This window comes from Mustela lutreola, chromosome 3, assembly GCF_030435805.1.
Source record: "Mustela lutreola isolate mMusLut2 chromosome 3, mMusLut2.pri, whole genome shotgun sequence".
Classification (NCBI taxonomy): Eukaryota; Metazoa; Chordata; class Mammalia; order Carnivora; family Mustelidae; genus Mustela; species Mustela lutreola.
Genome location: NC_081292.1, coordinates 6,823,406 through 6,845,621, shown reverse-complemented (window position 1 = coordinate 6,845,621; position 22,216 = coordinate 6,823,406). Strand labels below are relative to the sequence as shown.

At 41.1% G+C, this 22,216-nt stretch overlaps 1 protein-coding gene across 5 annotated transcripts in view; it reads left to right on the top strand.

Moving 5' to 3' along the window:
- KHDRBS3 (KH RNA binding domain containing, signal transduction associated 3) overlaps positions 1-22,216 on the top strand; it is a 186,393-nt gene that overhangs the window by 92,257 nt on the left and 71,920 nt on the right. For all 5 annotated transcript variants that reach the window (XM_059165559.1, XM_059165556.1, XM_059165555.1 and 2 more), the window contains one exon: positions 11,000-11,139. In XM_059165559.1, coding sequence (XP_059021542.1) covers positions 11,000-11,139 — 140 coding nt within the window. The remainder of the gene's footprint in view (positions 1-10,999; positions 11,140-22,216) is intronic.

The following is a 22,216-nucleotide window of genomic DNA, read 5'->3' as shown; positions in this document are numbered from 1 at the left end:
CTGCCAACCAGGTTCCCCTGTTCATTCAGTGTAGAAACAAAGTTTTTAGTACTTCCTATGTGATAGATACATGGGAAGTAATAATTCTTTTTTTCTGCCCCTTTAGAGTCTATATAATGGGAGGACAGGTAAGAATCACATGTTCATACAAACTACTCTGTTCATATAAGCTACTCTGACAAGACTAAGAAGTTTAATGTCTTAGTGGTCATTCAGTGTGGACTAGGGAGTGCTGACCTAGCCATGGGGGCTGCCACAGGACGTCCCACACCATCCCCTTTAGCCTTCTCCCCCAGGACATGGATCTGACTTCTCTCCCCTTGAACCTGGGCTGACCAGGAGAACTCTGCTCAACCCAGAGTCACAAAAATTTTCTGCTGTGTTTTCTTAATATTTTTAGTATTAGTTATTTCATTTAAGCCTATGATCAATTTCAGGTTAATTTTTATGTATGGTATGAAGTTAGGATCTGGGTCTGTCTTTTTCTGTGTTGATATCCGGCTGGTTATCCCAGCACCGTATGTTGAAAAGGCAGTCCTTTTCCTGTTGAACTGCAACACCGTTGTTGAAAATCCACTGAAAGATCTCTGGATTTGTTTCCGCATTCTCAGTTTGTTCCATTGATTTATATGCCTGTCCTTATGCCAGTGTCATGCTCTTAATTACTTTAGCCTTCTAGCAATTTGGGTTCAAATCCAGGTTATTGATGCTTTTTTAAAGAAAAAGTTTTATCTCAAAATTGTTGTGGCTATTCCAGTTCCTATGCATTTCTACATGTATTTTGGATTGGCTTGTCAATTTCTGCAAAACAAACAAACAAACAGAAACCTCCAAAGGTTTTGATAGAGGATTGAATCTGTAGCTCAGTTTGGGGATAATTTCCATCTTAATACTTAGTTTTCTCGACCATGACTGTGAAGTGTCTATTTAACAGATATTTTTGGTTTCCTTCCACAGTATTTTATAGTTTTCGAGGTGCCAGTCTTAGACTTCTTTCATTAAATTTATTTCTAAGTATTCTATACTTGTCGATGCTGTTGTGAATGGGGCTTTCAAAATTTCATGTTCGGGGCGCCTGTTTGGCTCAGTGGGTTGTGTCTCTGCCTTCGGCTCAGGTCATGATCTCAGGGTCCTGGGATCAAGCTCTGTGTCAGGCTCTCTGCTCAGCAGGGAGCCCACTTCTCTCTCTGCCTGCCTCTCTGTCTACTTATGACCTCTCTCTCTAGGTCAAACAAAATCTTAAAAAAAAAAATGTCATGTTCAGGGGCACCAGGGTGGTGCATTGTTTGAGCATCTGACTCTTGGTTTCAGCTCAGGTTAGGATATCAGGGTCCTGGGATCAAGCCTCACATCAGGTACCAGGCTTGTGAGGGAGTCTGCTGGAGATTGTCTCTCCCTCTCCCTCTGCCCCTCCCGCACGTGTTCCCTTTAACACTTTCTCTCAAATAAGTAAATAAATCTTTAAAAAAATTTCATTTTCAGATGGTTACCAGGATATGGAAATGCAGTTGATAATCAGTGTATAAAATGCAGTTGATAATCAGTGTATAAAAGCCTTGTGATTATATTGGTCTGTTGCTTTGGCTTTTATAGAATCATTAGGATTTTCTACATACAGAATCATGTTATCTGTGGAAAAAGTAAGTTTTATTTCTTCGGTTGAAATCTTAATGCCTTTAGTTTTTTATTTTATTCTTCCCCCATCACACTGACTAGAACTTTGGATGCGTTGTTGAGCAGGAATGGTGAAGGTGGAACATCTTTGCTTGTTGCTCTTAGTCTTTCACCATTAAATATGAAGCCAGCTGTAAGCTTTCCCTTGCTGCCCTTTACCTTGTGGAGGAAGTTCTCTCCTGTTCCTGGGTCTTGAGAATATTATTGTGGCTGAGTGCTGGATTTTGCGAGTTGTTTTTTCTGCCCGTTGAAATGATCATGTGATTTATCCCCCCCCCTCTTTTTTTTTTTTTTTTTTTTTAAATAATAGTGTATGGCATTAGTTGGTTTTCAGTTGTTAAGCCAACCTTGCATTCCCAACTGAAATCCCACTTGGTCATATTACATGTTGCTAGGATTGATTTGCTAGTAGTTTATTAAAGATCTTTACATCTATAATCATGAGGGATATTGGCTAGTAGAGCAATATTTCCATAACCTTTGTATTAACCCACACATTTACTATTTCTGGTGCCCTTTGTTACTTCCTGTGGATAGAGTCGCCATATGGTACTACCCCTTTTCAGCCCAAAGGACTTCCTTTAGTCTTTCTTGTAACCTTGATCTGCTACCTTCCAAAATTGTTGTTTTTTTTTTTCTCAGAATGTCTTTATTTCCCCTGTCCTCTAAAAGATAGTTTATATAATTCCTGGCTGACAGTTTTTTCTTTCAGGTGGTAGAGACCACCAGTCTGCACTTTTTGGACTTAGTTATTTTTGATGAGAAGAGTCCTTAATGATTTTGTTGTTTGGTACATGATCTGTTGCTTTTCTCTTGCTGCTGCCAACATTTTGTCTTTCATTTTCATTAATTGGACTGTAATTGTGTATGCTTATCCTTCTTACTCATTAAGCTTTGTGGATCCATAAGTGTACATTTTTCTTGAAATGTGGAACATTTTCAGCCATTGTTTCTTTAGGATTTTTTGCCTTTTTCTTTCTCCTCTGCTCCCATCAGTCCTGGAGTCCCCTGACTCGTGTGCTGGTGCGCTTGACGGTGTTTGACACATCTCTGAGGCTCCTTTCTCTTCATCCTTCCTTCTCTGTGTTCCTGACTGGGTAATTTTAACTGGCTTATCAAGTTTGTAGACTCATTCTTTTGCCATCTCAAATCTGTTGTTAAGCTCCTTTGGTTAAATTTCATTGTAGTTGCTGTACTTTCTCTCTCTCTTTTTTTTTTTTCTTTTAATCTTTCTCTCTCTCTCTCTCTTTTTTCCCCCCAACATCTTGGACCCTCTCCAAGACAGCTTCTTCCTACTGCTCGCCTGCTTGCTTGCTTGCTTTCTCTGTATATGGGTCACATTTTCTTGTTTCTTTGCATGTCTCTTAACTTTTCGTGAAAACTCCACACTTCAGATAACATATTATAGCACATTTGCATTCTGATTCATTTTAGTCTCCAGGGTTGTTGTTGTGGGTTTTTTTCCCTTCGTTTCTAGTGATTTATTTGGACTAAATGTGCAGTCTGTCTACTTCATGGTTTATGGCTTGGTTCATTTTTCACCTCACTTGTATTCTAACCTGGGCCACTGGCTGCGCCCTCGGCATCAGCATCACTCGCGGTTAATCAAAGGCCGTGCTAACACGCATGTGTTGATAAGGATTCCAGCCTCTGCTGATGGAACTGGGGGGAGCACCCATAGGCTGGTCAGTTGTCACAGCTGCCCTAGTCTTGACTTGTGACTTGAGGTCTTGATCCCTGTATGTCCTTTACACATGCCTAGAGTCATTGTTGGGAAGGGATGGGGGGGTGGGGGGGAGCTTTACGCTCTCTTCAGGCCTTATATTCAGCAGAGATGTGCAGAGAACACATCAGGACTCTCCATGACTGTTAAGTTTCTGGCTAGTCCTCCAGTCTGTTGCTTGCCCCACCCCAAACCTGAATATTAGGCTTGCTAATTCACTGGAATTTTATGTATTTGCTACCAGAATTATTACTGATATTGACAGTGCTGTTGGGCATGTTTTGTTTTGTTTTTTTCCCCACACTTTGTTCCAAATTAAGTGAACTTCCTCCTGCAGCAAACTATTGGTTTTCATGCCCTTCCCTAGCAGTGGAACTGACACGGTCTGGAGTGGGGAAGAGGGATGGCAGCCTCCCCAGAAAAAATGCCAGACTCCCACGTTTTGTACCTGACACTAATAAAGTTACTGTGTTTTCACTTTCTTATGCAACTTCAGTCAGTTCCCAGAGTTCGGAAATGGTTTGTTTTTGTTTTTGTTTTTGTTTTAAGATATAATTGGTTTTTTAAAGATTTTATTTATTTATTTATTTGACAGCGAGAGAGGGAGAGAGAGAGAGAGAGAGAGAGAGAGAACAAGAGAGGGAACATAAGCAGGGGAGTAGGAGAGGGAGAAGCAGGCTTCCCATCGAGCAGGGAGCCTGATGCAGGGCTTGATCCCAGGACCCTGGGACCATGACCTGAGCTGAAGGCAGATGCTTAACAACTGATCCACCCAGGTGCCCCTGAAATGGTTGATTTTAACTGTGTGGTCAGCTTTTATTGTTGCTTTTTATGGAAAGGTTTTACTAAGCTTCATGTTTAGCTATATCACAAGTCCTATATTCTCTCATAACATTTATTTTTTGAAATCTTAAAGAGTATTTTGGACCTCTGACCATATGAGGATGTATAAAATTTCCCTTCATTCTTTTTGGTGTCTGCATATTTCATCATATACATGTTCTAGAAGTATGTATTCAGTCTTCAAATAATGAGCATTTATGTTATTTCTGTAGATTATAATATAGACTTTGATCCCACGATTAGTCTTTGACATAATCATTGGTGTATTTGGGCAGATATATCTGAAGAGAACATTCGTAGCTGAGTATCCACTAAATTTTAATGAATTATTTTTAATTATTTCATTTAAAAAGTTTTTTTCCCATTCTCTAGGCTAACACATCTAAGTATGTTCTGAATTTACTGGACAGGAAAATCCCACGTGTACCTGTGTAATTAGAATTCGGATCACTTTTCCACTCTTCCCAATTGATGACCTGTTTGAATTAGTGTGATAATATTTTCACTTTTCTGATAGGAAGTTAAAAATGTTAATTTACTAATGACTAGTTTAAAATGTAGAATTATCATTTAGTCTGTGTGCTAATATATGTCACTTGGTTTCTCGCTTGATTTCAAATCATCATATTACAGACCAAGAAAACTATAACTACAATGATTTTTATTAATAGTCCTATCTGACAGAAACAGTTCCCTAAAATTTTAAAAAGTTGTCTTACATCACAAATGTGATGAGTCCAGTTCATTAAATTCAGGCTTAACCCAGATGTGTTGACTCAAATTCCATAATTTGTTTCTGACTACACAGTCTGTCTTTTTGAGAATGTATCTTTACAAAGGTGATGTCTAAAATGGGCTTTCATTCTAATTTTTGTGACACCATTGTAATCACTTAGAGCAGTTTCTTTTTCCGTTTAAAATTTTTAATGGTATTTTTGGATGCTGTGTTCTTTTCCCATGAACCTATTTTGGAACCACATACAGTTTTGTGTCACACCTCCTTGCACTTTCCAACAGGGCAAATATTTAGCATTTATGTAGCACATTTTCACATTTTATTTAGCATGTGCTTTACAAATAATTTATGAATCTTCACACATTTTTAGTAAAATAGTAAGGAGCATATTAAAAGGCTTATTTTAGAGAGGGTGAAATAATGATAGATTGAAATGAGTCTTTTGAGATCATAGTGCCCTAAATAAGTTAGAGAAAGAACCTCCGTCTGCAAGAAAACCTAGACGCCTGGTCGTGTGCCCGTCCCACTAATCATGGCAGGTTGAATTTGCCTCTGCAAGTGTTTGCTTCTTATGGTTTCAGCCTTCTCTGGACTTTCTTTTCGACTGATATTCACACTACTTTTCCTATTCCACAGTGCCTTCCACTACAGAATTCAAGTCATTTTTTATACTCTGCTTTTGGAAAAGTAAGGAAGAGATAGCAGATTTTTTTTTTTTTAAATAAGTGTATGAAGTCTATTTCGTATTTTAAACTCTAAATAATTCAGGAAACTGTTGCCCCTGAATCTTTTATTCACACTTGTATCGTAAGAGCCTCCATTCCTCACTCCAGGGGCAGTCCCTCCTCTTCCTCTTCATGGAGCCACACAGCTGGAGAACCTGCCTGCCTGCTCTGTGTCTGTGACTTTCCCTCCCTCCCTCTCCCTTCCCCTGAGATGGATTCCAGCTCCGCCCTTCCCAAAACTACCCTTGCTGAAGTCAGTATTGGCTTTACTCTTGGATCCTGTGGGATCCCATGGGATGCAGCATTGACTTCCTGTGTTTTTCATGCTAGGCTGAACTCCGTGTCCCTCTCAGGTGCTTGCCTCCCCTTATCCATCTCCCCTGGGTGGCTTTTCTTCTGTTACCGTGCATAGCTGTCCAGAGCCCTTCTCCTGCTCCAGTAACATGTCCCAAACAATCCTGCTTATTGCTGACATTTGTACACAGATGATTTCTTGCTAGAGGTACCCGCAAAAGCTCATTAATTCTCTAGAAGGACCCATAGGACTCAGACAATTGGTTATACACTGTGATTATGGATTATTTCCACAAAAGGATACAGATCAAAATCAGAAAAGGAGCACAGGGAAAAGTCTGGCCTGGGCTTCCAAGGGTCCCTTTGCGGGGAATTCCGCAGGAACATGTTTGATTCTTCCAGCAGTGATGCGCGACAACACACACAACAACTAGTGAGGCTCCCCTGCGCCATGGCGTGCATGGTTTTTATTTTATTTTTTTTAAAGATGTTATTTATTTATTTGACAGAGACAGAGATCACAAGTAGGCTGAGAGGCAGGCAGAGAGAGGGGGAAGCAGGCTCTGCACCAAGCAGAGAGCCCAGTGTGGGGCTCAATATCCCAGGACTCTGATTTCATGACCTGAGCCAAAGGCAGAGGCTTAACCCATTGAGCCACCCAGGCACCCTGCTGCACGGTTTTTATTGGTGATCCATCACGTACGCATACGGCGCCCCTGGTCTGAACTCAGCTGCGCCCAGTCCAGCACCACCACGCCACTTCCTGAGCCAAAACAAAGGTTCCCCACTGATCCCATCGCTAGGGCAGACTTGGTTGGCCCCACTGCACCACTTGGCCTCAAACCCACGCATACAGAATCTCTTAGCAAGCGGTCCCCTCTCTGGGCTTCGAGGTTATCTTCTGGGGGCCAGCCACAGGCCCGCCTTGACGACAGCACCTGCTCAGTGCTGTGTAGCACCTGAGTAACCCTTCCTTGTCCACTTCTGTATCCATATCTTTAACTTCTAAATTTCTAGTTTTTATATCTGATTTTTACAGGACTTCTCAGAATTAATGTGTCATAAGCCAGTGCGGAGTCAACCTGTACCAAACTGATTACAACATGATACCATTGTTACTTATCCCTCTTATTTTCAGATGTCCACTGACATTCTTGACTTTGCTGATATACCTCTGCCATCTAGGATATTACCATTTCTATGAAAAATTAAACATTATAAATAACATCAAAACTACCTTTCTTCATCCTGCCTGCCACTTCTGTACTCCAGGTTGTCCTTACCACATACTGGAATTATGAGCTTCCATCTGGGATTTCTGCCTCTGGTGTGCTTTTTTCCATGTAATATCTTTATGGAGATCTAAATCACATCACATAAAATTCACTCCTATAACGTATATAATTCAGTGGCTTTTCGTGTATTCATAGAGTTCTGTGGCTGTCACCATAACCCAAGACCATTTTTATTACCCCCAAGTAAACCTCGTAATGAACAGTGACTTCCCATTCTTCTTCCTCCCTAGTCAACCACTCACTCACTTTTTTGCATTTTACGCAGCCTTTATGGAGATAAAATTCACATACCCTACAGTTCACCCATTAAACGCACAGAGTTCACTGGATTGTTGTGCTCTCACAGTTACGGAGCCATCACTACAATCTGTTTTAGATTTTCATCATTCCTCAGAGCAACCCCATACCTTTGAGCAAGCAGTGCCCATTCCAGTCCCCTGCTGTCCCTCAGCTCTCTGTCTCATACCACCAGTAATCTGTCTCTGTGGACTTGCCTGTTTTTGACATTTTGTGTAAAACGGAACAGTATGTGTAGTCTTTTGTCCTGCGTTCTTTCATTCAGCGTACTCTTTTCAAGGTACATTGAAGCTGCTTTTCATTGCTGGGTGATATTCCATTGTATGGATATGCTATGTTTTATTTGTCCATTCTTTATTAGTCAAGGACTTCGGTTGGGATTATTTGTACTTTCTGGCTATTATCAAGAATGCTGCTGTGAACATTTGTGTACTGATTTTTGGAGGGATGTATGTTCTCACTTTCTTGGGTCTGACCCAAAAGTGGAATTATTAGGTTTCATGGTAGCTCTGTGTTAAACATTTTTGAGGGGCGCCTGAGTCACTCAGTGGGTTAAGCCTCTGCCTGCCTTCAGCTCAGGTCATTATCTCAGGGTCCTGGGATGGAGCAGGATGGTCCAGCGGGGATCCTGCTTCCCTCTCTCTCTCTGCCTGCCTCTCTGCCTACTTGTGATCTCTCTCTCTCTCTCTCTCTCTCTGTCAAATAAATAAATAAAATCTTTAAGGAAAAAAAAAAAAGTATTTTTGAGGTAGTGCTAACTGGTTTTTCCAAGTGGCTGGACCAGTTTTCATTGCCGCCAGCAAGGTGTAAGACTTCCATTATCTTCAGTGTTCTTATTACTATAGTATCACTTGTTAAAGAGAGTGTTTGAACATCAATCTATAGTAACTTATTTCTGGGCTCCCAATTCTATTTCACTGATCTTTATGTCTACCCTTTAAGCCAATACTGCACAGTCTTTGTTACTCTGGCTTTGTGGTAAGTTTTGAAATGGGATTATATTAGTCCTCCAATTTTGTTCTTTTTTCTTAAAATTATGCTGGATATACTGGATATGCTGGATATACTAGGTCCCTTGGATTTTCATAGAAATTTTAACAAAGAAGCCAGTTGGGATTTTGATAGGGATTTCCTCATCTCTGTAGATCAGTCTGGGAGGTGGGACAGTAAGGTAGAGATATTGTCATCATAACAATATTAGGTCCTCCTATCCATGAACATTGGGTATGTTTCCATTTACTTAGATTTTAAAAAATTTCTTCCAATAGTATTTTGTTGTACAGTATACAAATCTTGCTCTTATTTTGTTAATTTATTCCTATGCTGTTCTTTATGATACTTTAAGTGGAATTATTGTCTTAATTTTATTTTTGTTTTGTTCATAAAGAAATAAAATTGATTTTGGTATATTGATCTCATTATATCCTGAAGCCTTTTGTAATGTGATTATTTAATAATGTTTTTGTGGATTCTTTTGATTTCTATATACAGGGTTATCCCATCTATGAATAAAGGTTGTTTAGTTCTCCCCTTCGATCTGAACGCTATTTATTTGTTTCTTACATTATTGTCCCGACTAGAACCTCAAGTGTGATGTTGGATAGAAGGGGTGAGAGTAGACATCCTTATCTTGTTCCTCATCTCAGGATGATTCTTCTACATTTTTACTATTAAATACAGTGTTAACTCTGGGATTTCTTAGTTGTTGAGTGTTTGTATCATTAAAGTATTGGATTCTTCTCACAAGTGATTTGGTTTCTTTGTATTAAAATAATCGTTTTTTTGTTCCTTATTCTGTTTTTATGCTGTTATATTAATTGATTTTTTTTTTTTATATTAAGGCAACTAGCAATTCTGGAATAAGTTTTACTTATTCTTGTGTATATTTCCCCCTTTAATTTTGTTTATGCTGTTGGATTTGGCTTCCTAATTTTTTTGAGAGCCTTTGTTTCTGTGTTCATAAGGATATTCATTTATAGGTTTCTTTTCTTGCAATGTCTTTGTCTGTTGTGGTCCCTGACAGTACTGGCTTTATAGAGACAGTGAGGAAGTACTCCCTCTTCTTTCATTTTTCTGGAAGTTTGTGAAGGATTAGCATTAATTCTTTATTAATTATTTGTAGAATTCATCATTAAAGTTTTGTGGGCCTAGGCTTCTCATTGCAGGACACTTAATGAGTACTAATTTAGTCTCTTGGCTTATCTGTCAGATTTCCCATTTCTTCTTCAGTCAGTTTTGGTAATCTGTGTCTTTATAGAAATTCATCCGTGTCTTTCTGTCATCTTAGTTACCTAATTTGATAGCATCCAATTGTTCATAATATTTCTAAAACACAAACCTAGATATGCAACTTTCTTCCTTAAAACTCTAAAGTGCCTTTTAGTACCCTTAATTTTAAACCTTTAAAGTTATATTTAAAATGACTGAAGACTTTGTTTAATTTGCTTTCTGCTTTCCTTTCCACTTTGAGCCCAACCCCCCTCCCCAAAAAAACACACCCCAAGTTGATCTTGTAATTCAGCCGTATGGCACTTCTTCATGTTCCCTGGACACCATTTCTTTAGGTCTTAAAATGTGCTTTTACCTCCAGCTACAGTACTGTACTGCCCCCCTTCTGGTAGTTAGTTCACATTCATCCTTAGATGATACTTCTTTTGGGAACCTGCTCTTCTTGCCTATAGCTGAGTTACAAGACTTTCCTTTTTGACAGTTTAGACCTGAACTTTTGTTTTATTGTAAAACAGATCACACTTCTTGATGATTCTTGAGTGGGGTTGGAGATATTCAGGAAAGGAGTACTCAAGGATGGCTCCCTGGGTTTTTCAGTTGAATATTTAAACAGTCGTAAGATAAAGAAGAGCAAGTCTCCAAGAATAAGATATATTCAGCTTTGAAAATGGTGCGTTTTTCTAGTATAATATCCAAATGGAAATGTACAAGAAGAACGTGTACGCGTGGTCTTTAATTTCAGTAAAGCTATCCTGTTGTATGGATGTCCTCCTCCTCTGTTAGATTGTGAGCTCCTTGGCTGTAGGGAGCCAGGCTTCCTCCTCTAGCTCTTTTAGTGGTCCTTCACAGATCGCAGTAACTACTAGTTGAACTGAGTTGTAAATAACAGTGCCATGTGTCTGTATATGGTTTTTTAATTTGCTTATAAGTATCTTACTTGGAAAGTAGGCCCAGCAGAAGGAATAATGGCTGATTGTAGAAAATTATAGTTTGGTAAAAATACCCTCCCCCTTTTTTATAACAATTTATTGATGCATTTTCATTTCAACAGTCTCAAATCTTATTTTATGAATTCAGCTATTTACTTGCCCTTTCTTCTATTAAAAATTGTTTTATTCTTGTCCTAAATACTTTTGTATTTTTCACATGAGCTGAGTTATGTTGTCCTCTGTCTTCTGTGTAGGACTATAATGATGAAATCAGGCAAGCCCAGCTCCAAGAATTAACATATTTGAACGGTGGTTCAGAAAATGCGGATGTACCAGTTGTTCGAGGGAAACCCACCTTGCGTACAAGAGGTGTACCCACCCCAGCAATAACCAGGTAGGTGTTATTAATTGACTTACTTTTTTTGTCATTAGAATAGGGTACCATGGCAACCATTTTAATGTCTCCTTTATTAATAGTCAAACAGCTCTATCAGTATATCCTCACAAAACCTGCAAGAATATATTCAGACATTATGATGTTGTAATTAAGGGGATTCACTTTGCTTGGAGTGAGATATTCCTGGGTTTAAATAGAACCTGTACCACTTACTGGCTGATGACTATAGGCAAGTTTATTTATCACTCTAATATTAATTTTTTTTTAAGATTTTATTTATTTATTTGACAGAGACACAGTGAGAGAGGGAACACAAGCAGGGGGAGTGGGAGAAGAAGAAGCAGGCTTCCTGCTGAGCAGGGAGCCCAGTGCGGGACTCCATCCCAGGACACCGGGATCATTACCTGTTGCATAAACAGATGGCTAACTACTGAGCCACTCAGTGCCCCTAATATTAATTTTTAAATTTTTTAAAAATGAGGCTTGTTTTAAAATAGTAATATTGATACGCAAATTGAAGTCTTGGAAGCATGTGCCTTCCCCATTGAGTACAGGATTAGGCCAGTTCTTTGCCACATCTCTGGTGTTGAGCACCATGTCAGGCACCAAGTGAGTATCCAGAAGCCTGTTGTCATTTTATTCACTGTGAATGCTCTGTGGTATCTGAAAACTTAGCTGGTCCAGATACACAGAATTTTTTTTCTGTCTTTGGACTGATGACTACTTTTAATATGAAAACTGAAATCAGAGAGAAAGACAAACCGTGAGAGAGACTGGACTCCTGGAAACAAAGTGAGGGTTATGGAGGGGAGGGGCGTGCAGAGGTGGGGTGACCGGGTGGTGGGTATTAAGGAGAGCATGTGTTGGGATGAGCCCTGGGTGTTATACACAACTAATGAATCGTTGAACACTACAACAAAAGCTTATGATGTGCTTTATGTTAGCTAACTGAACATAATGAAAAATAAAAAATGTTTTAATGAATTCATAAGACAGTTTAAGCAAAACCATATATTGAGATGTATCTCAGATTTATTTTAAAATATTTTTAATTTTTTAATCTTTGCATCCAAAAAGAACTCAGTAGAAAGAAGTAACAGATTTTTCACTGGTGACTACATATATATTTTTTCAGATCGATTTTGAATGAAATAATTTCAAATAGCATTCTTTTATATCTTCAACTTATTTAGGAGAATAAAAGTCAGTTTTCTTATTGAGTGTTGTTGATCAGTGTATGGTCAAAGAGAGCAAATTACAAACAGGTGTTCTTGCAATGTAAAATAAACAGATCTGCTCATGGAACCAAGTGTGTTTATTCTATTAAAAAAGGCTAATAATGGATCGCTGTTGATGGTTTAATGAAATAATTTATGTAGGTGTTCAGTAAATGGTAAATTCCTCTCATTTTTATTTCTTCTACCATTAAATTTACTTTAAATCCTAAGAAATTCCAGTTGACCCTTGACCATTGTGGGAGGATAGTGGTATTGACCTCTTGCATAGTCAAAAATCTGTGTATAACTTTTCACTCCCCCAAAACTTACTACTAATAAGCTACTGTTGACTAGAAGCCTTACCCATAACACAGTTGATGACCACATTTTGTGCATGTGTTAAATACTTTATTATTGCAATGAGATAAGCTAGATAAAAGAAAGTGTTAAAAAGGAATTCATGAGGAGAAAATGCATTTACACTACTGTACTGTATTTATTGTAAAAAGATCCGTGCGCAGATGGACCCATGCAGTTCAAACCCGTGTTGTTCCGGGGTCCACTGTACTCACTGCGTTAGTTTCCTGTGGCTGCTGTGATGAATGACCACAGATTTGGTGGCTTTAAACAACAGAGATTTATCAGTTCCGGGGACTAGATGTCCAAAATCAGTGTTGGGCAGACCATAGTCAAGGTGGAGGTGGTGGTTCCCCTCTAGCAGCGAATCCTTTCCTTGCCGGTGGCAAGCTCCGGGTGCCTGCCAGCTTGCCTTCCCTTGTGTCCTTATCACTCTGGTCTCTGCATGTTGATTTCTGTCCCGTCTGGCATCTCTGTTTGCTTCCCTCTTCCACGTGAAAGCATTTAGCCCCCGCTCCCCCCCCCCCCCCCCCCCCGTGATTCAGAGTACTCCTCCCTTCCCAAGATGCTCAGCTGATAATCACGTCTGCAAACACCCTTTTTCTAAAGAAGGCAACATTCACAGAATGACCCTCCCGGATGGAGGCGGAGTGAAGGGAGCTCACTCAGTGTCACTGTTGAGGGCACTTTTTAGGAGATGCTGTGTTCCTTAACCAGATCTATCATTTTGACTGAAGATAAGTTCTCATTTCACTGTCAGATTTTTTGTTTTGTTTTGTTTTGTTTTTTAAGATTTTTTTTTTTTTTATTTCATTGTCCGAGAGAGGCAACGAGAGAGGGAGCACAAGCAGGGGGAGTGGCAGGCAGAGGGAGAAGCAGGCTCCCCTCCGAGCAGGGAGCCTGATAAAGGACTCGATCCCAGGACCCGAACTGAGGCAGATGCTTCACCAACTGAGCCGTAGGCATCCCTCACTGTCAGGTTTTAAATTAAGTTTAAACAGATGAGGAAAGCAGAAACGTTTTGGTGTTTTGAGTATAGTATCTGCAGAAACCCCTCCATCTACCCAGAAGAAAAATTAAATTCTTCCTCTTGATGACGCAGGTCCATGGCTTGCCACCGACAGCCTTTCCGTTGTGTCGGCAGTGAGTACCGTCCCTGTGGCCTGTGGCGGGTGTGGCTGGATCACAGTCAGCGCTGGGCAGAGCGCCTCACACACCCCTACCTTCTGTCCTCCGTTTGACCGTGGGCTTCCGCGGCACCAGACCTTTCAAATACTCTGCTTTTCTCTTCCTCGAAGAGGTACCCAGAGCCCTCCTGTGTTCTTTCGTAAGGCCTCACTCCGTTTAGTCTTTACTGATTACTTTGCCATATTTCCTGTGTTCCACCCTCTGCTGGAAACTGTTTATTTCATGGCGCTGGGGCTCACGTCCTTCCCACACGCCCGTGGACATCGTCCCTCTGCCCGCAGTTCTGCGTCCTTCCCAGCCCCTCTCCTCTTTACATCCCGCTGCTCTCTGTGTCTCACACCGAAGCTTACTTTAACACCTCTACTTACTACTGACTGAGTACTTTTCTAAGCATTTACAGATATTAACTAGGTTACGCCTCATAACAGCCCTGTGAGGGCCACTGGTGTGTTCACTCACCATTTCTCAAGGGAGGGAGGTGATGACACGCCCAAGATTTGTAGACCCCGGTTCCACTGTCTATGCCTTTCTCCTCTCTTGGGTCCTCCCTTGCATTTCAACTAGAGCTGGGCTTCTCTCCATCCATCGTGCTGCTGCGTTTCCTCCATAGAGCTTTGGTTCTGTCCCTTTCACTGCACTTTTATTGCAGCCCAGGATGGCACCTTTAATACAATCTATGGTGGAAATACTTTTATGTTTTTTACTACTCTCTCATTAAATCACATATAGTAACTTGCCAAACTAGTATGCGCATCTCACAGAATAAAAAATAAATGGTTGTGGGAATTAGGACAGAAGGTTACCAAACCCCAAGAGTTAGGTTAGCACACAGGAGTACAGTCGCAGAGATGGTCTTCAAATTTTGCTTTGAACTTCCTTGTAGCCAGAGCTTAGGAAGACATCATAGAATCACACTGTTTCAGGGTCTAAAAGAGTAATAAAACAGAAGACAAACATACTCCTCGAAGCACGGGGCTTTGAGGTCCTGAGACCTGTGAGAATTGTCTCCAGTGCACAGTCTTAGTAGGCCTTTGCTGTATCCAATCCCTCAGTCCGCCATTTTGATTTTACCTTTAAAATAAACCTGAAGTCTGGTTTTCATCAATCACCTCTTCCTCCCCACCTCAGTCTAGCCACAGTGCTCTTCCACTTTTCATCTGTAGTCTTTAATAACCTGTTAAAGTAGATTTTGTCTTCGCCCTGCTTCAGTTTTTTGGGTGGCTCCCTTTGCCTGTAGGAGAACGTCCAAACTTCCTGCTGTGCTCGAGGACACACTCATAACCTAGTGATCTCCTTGCCCTTTCGGACATTGTGGTTTTCTGCACTGTGGTCTGGCTGGCCTCCTAACTCTCTGACCAGCTGGCCAAGCTTATTTCCTTCCCAGGCCTTTTGCATTCACTGCCCCCACTGACCCCACCTCGGGATGCTTTGTCCAGGCCTCACATGGTAGGCAGACACAGGTCCATGCCTAGGAAGCCTTACCGAGCACCTTCTTGAGAGTCATTGTCCCCCAGTCCCAAAGCTGGGGTCCCTTCGTAGCATTTATCTGAATTCTACCTTTTTTGTTCACATTTTCATTGGCTTCTCCTCAGGATAATATAAACCCGTAAAGACTCTTGTGTCCCTAGGACCTGGCATAAAGGAATCACTTAGTAAATAATTGTTAAGTGACTGCGGTACAATAGCAAATTCTTTAGGCTCTTGCTGATCAAGTGTCAGTCATTTGCAGTATTTTGTGTTGATGTAGTTCGCTGTCCCAAGACTGAATGCACTAGGGGATTAGCTTTGTGGGAATGGTCATGTGGCTATCACCGTTTTAGAATTTCAGAGTGGAATAAATTATTACTGGAGGCTTCATGAATGTTGCCCATTCTTATCACTTCAGGATACTTTTCTGCTGAAAGATGTAAACGACCTAAAACTAAATCCTGCAGTGAGAAGTTTTAATAAACTCTAAATAAGTCTTTCATTTCAGTTTCAAATGTGAGAACTAAACTTAACACCTGTTATAACTCAGGAGGTGAGGAAGTTTCCTCACTTCCGGTCTGTCCTGTGCATGCCTCCAGGGACGCTGCTGTGAAGTGTGGCCTGCTGGCCCTTCGGGGTCTGTGGAAGAGCAGAGGGAAGCTGGAGAGGGGGCCACTGCAGGCAGCATACTTTGGGCAGGCCCCCTCCTCCACCCTGACCTGCTGCCCAGCGGTCTCGGCCAGGCTGTCTTGGACCCGTGGGGATGCTCTTCTACGCCTTCTTCGAAACAGCTGGCTTGTTCTGTGCTGCTTTCCCGCTGACCTTTACTCTGGCCGGCTGGCCCTTCCTCCCAGGTAGCAGGCAGTCTTAGCTCCCTGCAGGTGAGACCAAAAACAGTAGGAAGAAGAATGGACCAAGCAGATGAAGGCTGTCTTTCTGAGTAGTGAATCATGTTCATCAGCACGGGGAGCTGAATGTGGTGGTTTGGACCCAGGATATGAAGCTGACTCAATCACTCAAGGCTTTTTATAAGCTTTCATTAAATTGGGGACATTTTCAACTCTGGTTTCTATAATTTTCTTACCTGCTCCTTCCTCTTTTCTTTCATGGACTGAAGTTCCACAGTAAATCTTTGGGTGATATTTCCCAAACTCTCTGCCAAGGTGCTAGGGTGCTGCAGCATTCCCCGGGACCCCGCAGTCCTCAGCATCGCGTGGGCACCGCTCTAGCTCTCAGCGTAAGGGAGTTATTTATAGTTTCAACATTAGATTGTGCCCCATTGACGGCTCGAAGGACTGTAGATTGTGCCCCATTGATGTCTTCTCTCTGTAAAACCAGTGTTTTGGCAGTTGCTGTGTTGAGCAAACAAGTAGGCACGTTCTGTAGAGCGCTATCTAACCTCTTACGTACGGGGCCGGATGGGACCCTGGCGGTCACATGTCCTCCTTCACATTGATTTCCATGTGATTTCACCGTTTTTTAAATCCATCGTGAATGATATCAGAGATGCTGATGATTGTTTCAGTGATTGAAAGTGATAGATTTTCTCCCATAGTGTAGGAAGTTATGAGAAGTGTTATCAGGAACACTGAATAGTTAAAATAAGAGTCTTAAATATTTCACTAGTATGTGATAAGATTTGTGTTAATCTACCCATCTATATTAAAAGGTCTTTTTTTTAAATAAGGAAAGGATAGATATAGGAGAATGACAATATACTTCTTTTTCTACTAGTCCGCATTATTGATACACGTTGTCTATTAAAAAATAACAACATTTTCCTTGGGATATAACTTAAATTATTTGATTTTCTGTTGAACTGACCTTCTCAGGACATTCTACCACCAAACTGTCAGAACTCACCCTCTTGTCTTTCCTTCTGATTTCATAAAAACTTAGGTATTGGTACATGACATGTATGCCGTACTTCCCAGGCAGAGAGTAGTAGAGGATTTCCCTGGGAAATGAATTTCTCTTCTTTTCCTGCCATAAGGTTCATGGATTTCTCCTACTGAGCTGCTTCCTCCTTCCTCAGTATCCACTTGCTTTCGGTTCCAACGGTCCCTGGGGGCATATTACTGAGTGGCCATACTGGAGTGGATTAAGGGGAAAATGGAAAATGTGTGGTTTCTTTAAAATCATTTTAATAGGCTTTGGGAAGACAAAATCCATGGCAAATAGTGTTATAAGGAGTGTGAGAACTCGGTGCAAGAACTTGTGATTCCGAAGCCAGTCAGGGGCAGGCAGGTAAGAATGGCAGCACAGCGCGGGTCTCCTGATCACGGTGAGGTCGGCCGCACATGTGTCAGGTGCAGCACACAGTCAGGTCAATGTTCTCAGTCCCCTGTAGGCTTCAGTGCCAACTGGAGGAAGGTTTTTTTTTTTTTTTTTTAAAGATTTTATTTATTTATTTGTCATAGAGAGAGAAGCGAGAGCAAGCACAGGCAGACAGAGTGGCAGGCAGAGGCAGAGGGAGAAGCAGGCTCCCTGCCAAGCAAGGAGCCCAACATGGGACTCGATCCCAGGACGCTGGGATCATGACCTGAGCCGAAGGCAGCCACTCAACCAACTGAGCCACCCAGGTGTCCCTGGAGGAAGGTTTTTGACACCCAATTTACTGCCTGATTTTTCCCTACAATAACGGTAAACGAGATCTACTGATAAGCTGAGCCATTTGGAGGCAGACAGGACCGCAGAGTGTTCCCTGCAGGGGACTCCTCCCACCACACCCCGGTTGTTCAGAAGCTTTAACACATTTCTTCCTCTTTGAAAATCAGTCCGTCTATTCCTGCTGTTAGGTCATTTAATGTCACAGTGTTTCTTCGAGCTCTTTCTGTGACAGTATTGAAGTTACAGAGATGGCTAAGTCGTCATTTTGACTTCCGGGAGTTTCAGAAGTAGAAGTCAGAGAAACAAGTAATTATGGCAGAATAGTGTAAAAAGGGGATGGGAGATATAAAAACAAGTGGAATGGAAAGAGAAATGAGGGGGCAAATAATTATTTAAAATATTGTATTCATTTGAAAGAGAGCACCGGAGTGGGGAGCGAGAGGAAGTGTGGGGCTCAACCCCAAGATCCCCCGATCATGACTTGAGGCAAAGGTAGATGCTTAATTGACTGAGCCACCCAGGTGCCCCATTGGGTACAAATAACTTTGAATGGGGGACATGGGTATAGGGCAGGAGAGTGCGAGAGGGAGGTCATCCTAAGCGGAGGAGCAGAGACTAGAAAGCAGAAAAGATGGGGACTGTGCTTGCAATTTGGGTGTGACTCTGGGAAGATCAGTCCCCTGGCTCTTTGGAGCTGTAGGGCCTCCTCGGGTTTCTCCCCAAGCTAAGCCCTGGTTTCCTCAGCTGTAAAATGGAGCTAGAACACTGAGCACATGCTAATCCAGACGCTGCTTAATTTTTATCATGTCCGTGGGCTTAATTTATTCAAGCCCAACTGTTCATGATTCCTTTTCCGATTACACAAAATGATCCCACATTGCAATTTGAATTCTTATGGAGGACCTTGGGCAAAGTACGCATCTCTCTTAATCTCCTTTACTATTAATTCACTGTTACCAGAGAGGAAGACTTGTCCTCAAAGTTGCAAAGGCAGAAATAGGGCTGTTAGTTAGAAATGATAAAGACTTTTGCAATTTTTATTTTTAAATAAAGAAGAAAGGTACAAGCATGCTTACAGAATTGGAAGACAGTGACAGGCTTCAAAGTAAGTAATGAGCTCTCTGTCTTCAGGTGGGAAAGAGAAGATAAATGCATTTCTTGCACTTTATAAGAGGTTGTGTTTCTCATAGTGTCTTAAATTGTCAGTAGTTTTGCTAATAACTAGTTGGCAACTTTTTGAGGAAGAAACAAATGGCCTTAGATTTATTTTGTACTCTGTACAATGTAGGATAATGAAACAGTTGCTCATAATTTTTTTTTTTTTTAATTGTGTTGGAAATGGGATGGATCCCAGAATGAAGAACAGGTCTGTATGTTCTGGGTCGAAACCAGGAGCAGCAAGAGTTTGTTGGAAATGGAACTCCAGACCTCCTGGCTCCCGACACAGGTCCTCAGAGGGTGATGAGGATGCACAAGTGTGGACAAGCTGCCAGAGAGCCACATTTCAGATCATCTTTAAAGGTGTTAAGAGGAAGGGCTGCCAGAGGGTCTGGAAGCTTCGGTCGTCACTGGCTTTGACAATTTCTTTTGCATGTTCTGAGGGATTATAACCTTAGGCTGTGTTCCCTGTTTGCTCTTATCTAGCCTCTCATTCACTTGTCAACCTCTGGCAAGAAGGGAAAGTCTCCGAATAATTAAGTTTTCCTCTCAGAAAACCGCAGATATGAAAACAAGTCCATGAGTTTGTTCGGGGGGTCTGTGGGAGAAATAATTTCCCCTTGGGTGGTTAGTACACCAGGGCATGGGCCTCAGGCAGCGCCCTGGAAGGTTAGCTTCCCGCTGTGATACTGGTGGTACCAAGCTAAAACCCTGCCCTCGGCTCGCTCGGGCACCCAGCTTGTGACCAGCTGTGGTTCTTGCCCAGCCAATAATGCCGGGGCTGACTTGAGCACTCAGGGCTTTTGCCACCAAAGTCATTGTTTTACCCAGTACTTTTTCCTCCTCATAAAATTTATAGATAAAGGCCAAACAGTGTAATAGTGTATGTTTATTCTCTTTCTCTCCCAGACTGCATTACTGCTGTGAAAAGGGTAGAGTGTACATAAAGGTGCTGTTGCTAACTGATGTGATTGATACTTTCTTTTGTTCTCCCCTTGTCCTCTGGTAAGTGGCCCAAGGAAGGTGTCAGGACAGATTCCAAGTGGAAGACTGCGTAATAATTACCACTTACGAAATGGCTGTGTCAGGTTAGGCACTTTATACCTTCTGTGGGTAGCTCTCATGACTGTCTGTGAGAGCTAGGTATTAGTGAGGCTATTTTACAGGTAGAAAACCGAGGCTCAGCAGCTAAGGGACAGAGCAGATTTGAGGATGGGAATGCTGGAGCTGAAGGCATGTACTCTTTCATCACATGCTAAAATGGCTGGCAGTCTATAAATAATTAGTTCCTGATTAGTCATTCAAATTATTGTTCCCGTGAAAGTACCTGTTCACAGACTTTTCTAGATTATTTCCACATGTGAGTTTCAAACCAGGAACCAGGTTCTCAGTGCTGAAGAACGCAAACAAAAAGAACCGTGACCATTACACCGATTCCTCGGCTTACAAAGCTTTCTGTTCAGAGGTGTGATCTTCCTTCTTTCTCATTAGCCTCATTCTGAACAGTGTGGCAACCTAATTTTATCAATTTCAATCAATTTTTTAAGTAAAAAAAATAATAAATTCCCACTGATTATTATCTCATTTAACAGACACTTTTCCTTTTCTTATCCCCATATTATCATTCCAGCTGTTAAACTTTACCCTGAACTTCGTTTGTCGCATACGGGGGGCCTTCTGCATAGGATCTTTATGTTAGCCGCTACTTCCTGCATGTCTCCGTCTCACCAGAGTATCCTTTGAAGCAACTATACTGTTTCACGCAGTTCCCATGGAATTGCAAACACATAAAAATGAATCTTCGAAGGGTCTTTCCTAGATAAGTATCCAGAGCTACATATATCAAATGACTTGTCTGAAATTCTGTAACAGGTAGTTTACTGTGATTCCATATACCCAGAGGGCACATAACCAAACAGTGTTGATAGTGCTGGGGAAGAATTGTGAGCCTCTTGAATATATAAATTTGTGTCTGTCAATTTAATGGAACACTTAATTTATAGATTGAGAAACCATGTTGAATATTTTGTGGTCCATATAGTACCTTGGATGGCAAGGATGGGGTATTAGATAAGGAAGCAGGAGCCTTAGTTTGGATATACACAGATTAACTGAAATATCACATATGAATTAGATCTATTGTAATTAGAAACTACTCTTTTCTCTAATCATATTAAGATGTTTCTAGATATATCCTGGAGATAAAAATACGAGTAAGACAATTTATAGTGTCTGTCATTGTAATTCAGTGATTGAAATGTACATAAATTGTTGATCTTGATGGAGTAGGAGATGTGGTAGGTACTTTCTGTGTCCTGTGTCGTTTTTCTGCACACTATTACTAAGAAATGGGTTGTGTAACCCAGTTCACAGTGGAGTAACTGGCTTGGGAAATTCAGATTTGATTTGTTTGAATATTAACTGGAAGGCAGAACTTAGACAGTAACAAACATAGTCTATAATTGAATTCAGGTCTGACTCCCGTGACCTTTCTCTTGACCACCACTTTTACTGTACCAATTTGTATGGCCTAGGATGAGCAAAAACAGACCTAATTTATATAATACTTACAAAAGGAATAATACAAGTGACCTAAGGGTGAAAGTCTTAAGATTTTGCATCTTTTCGATGGCTTTAATGTTTTGAGAAGTACTGGTCAGGTTCTTTGAAGATGTCCCTCATCTTGGATGGGTCTAATGTTTTTCTCAAGATAAGCCTGGGGTTACGGGTTTAGGGAACAAAAACCACGAAGATGAAGTATCATTTTCATTTCGTCCTGTCATTTTCATCACGTGCTATCAGTGGTGTCTACTGTCCACATGACTTTGTGATGCTGATGTTGCCTTGGTAACTGTGCTAAGGTCATAGTTGTTGGGTTTCCCTACTTAAAGTTGAATTTTTTTCCCCCATGAAGGGTAGAATACCTACATAAATTATTGCAGGATTTTCTTCTTCTCTCCAGTTTGTTATTTCAATCATTTGTTTATATTAGTGTGGACTTACAGATATTTATATTTTATACATTGGGTTAAAATCCAATACTGCTTTATTTTACTCATGTTGTCTTAGCTTTGGCC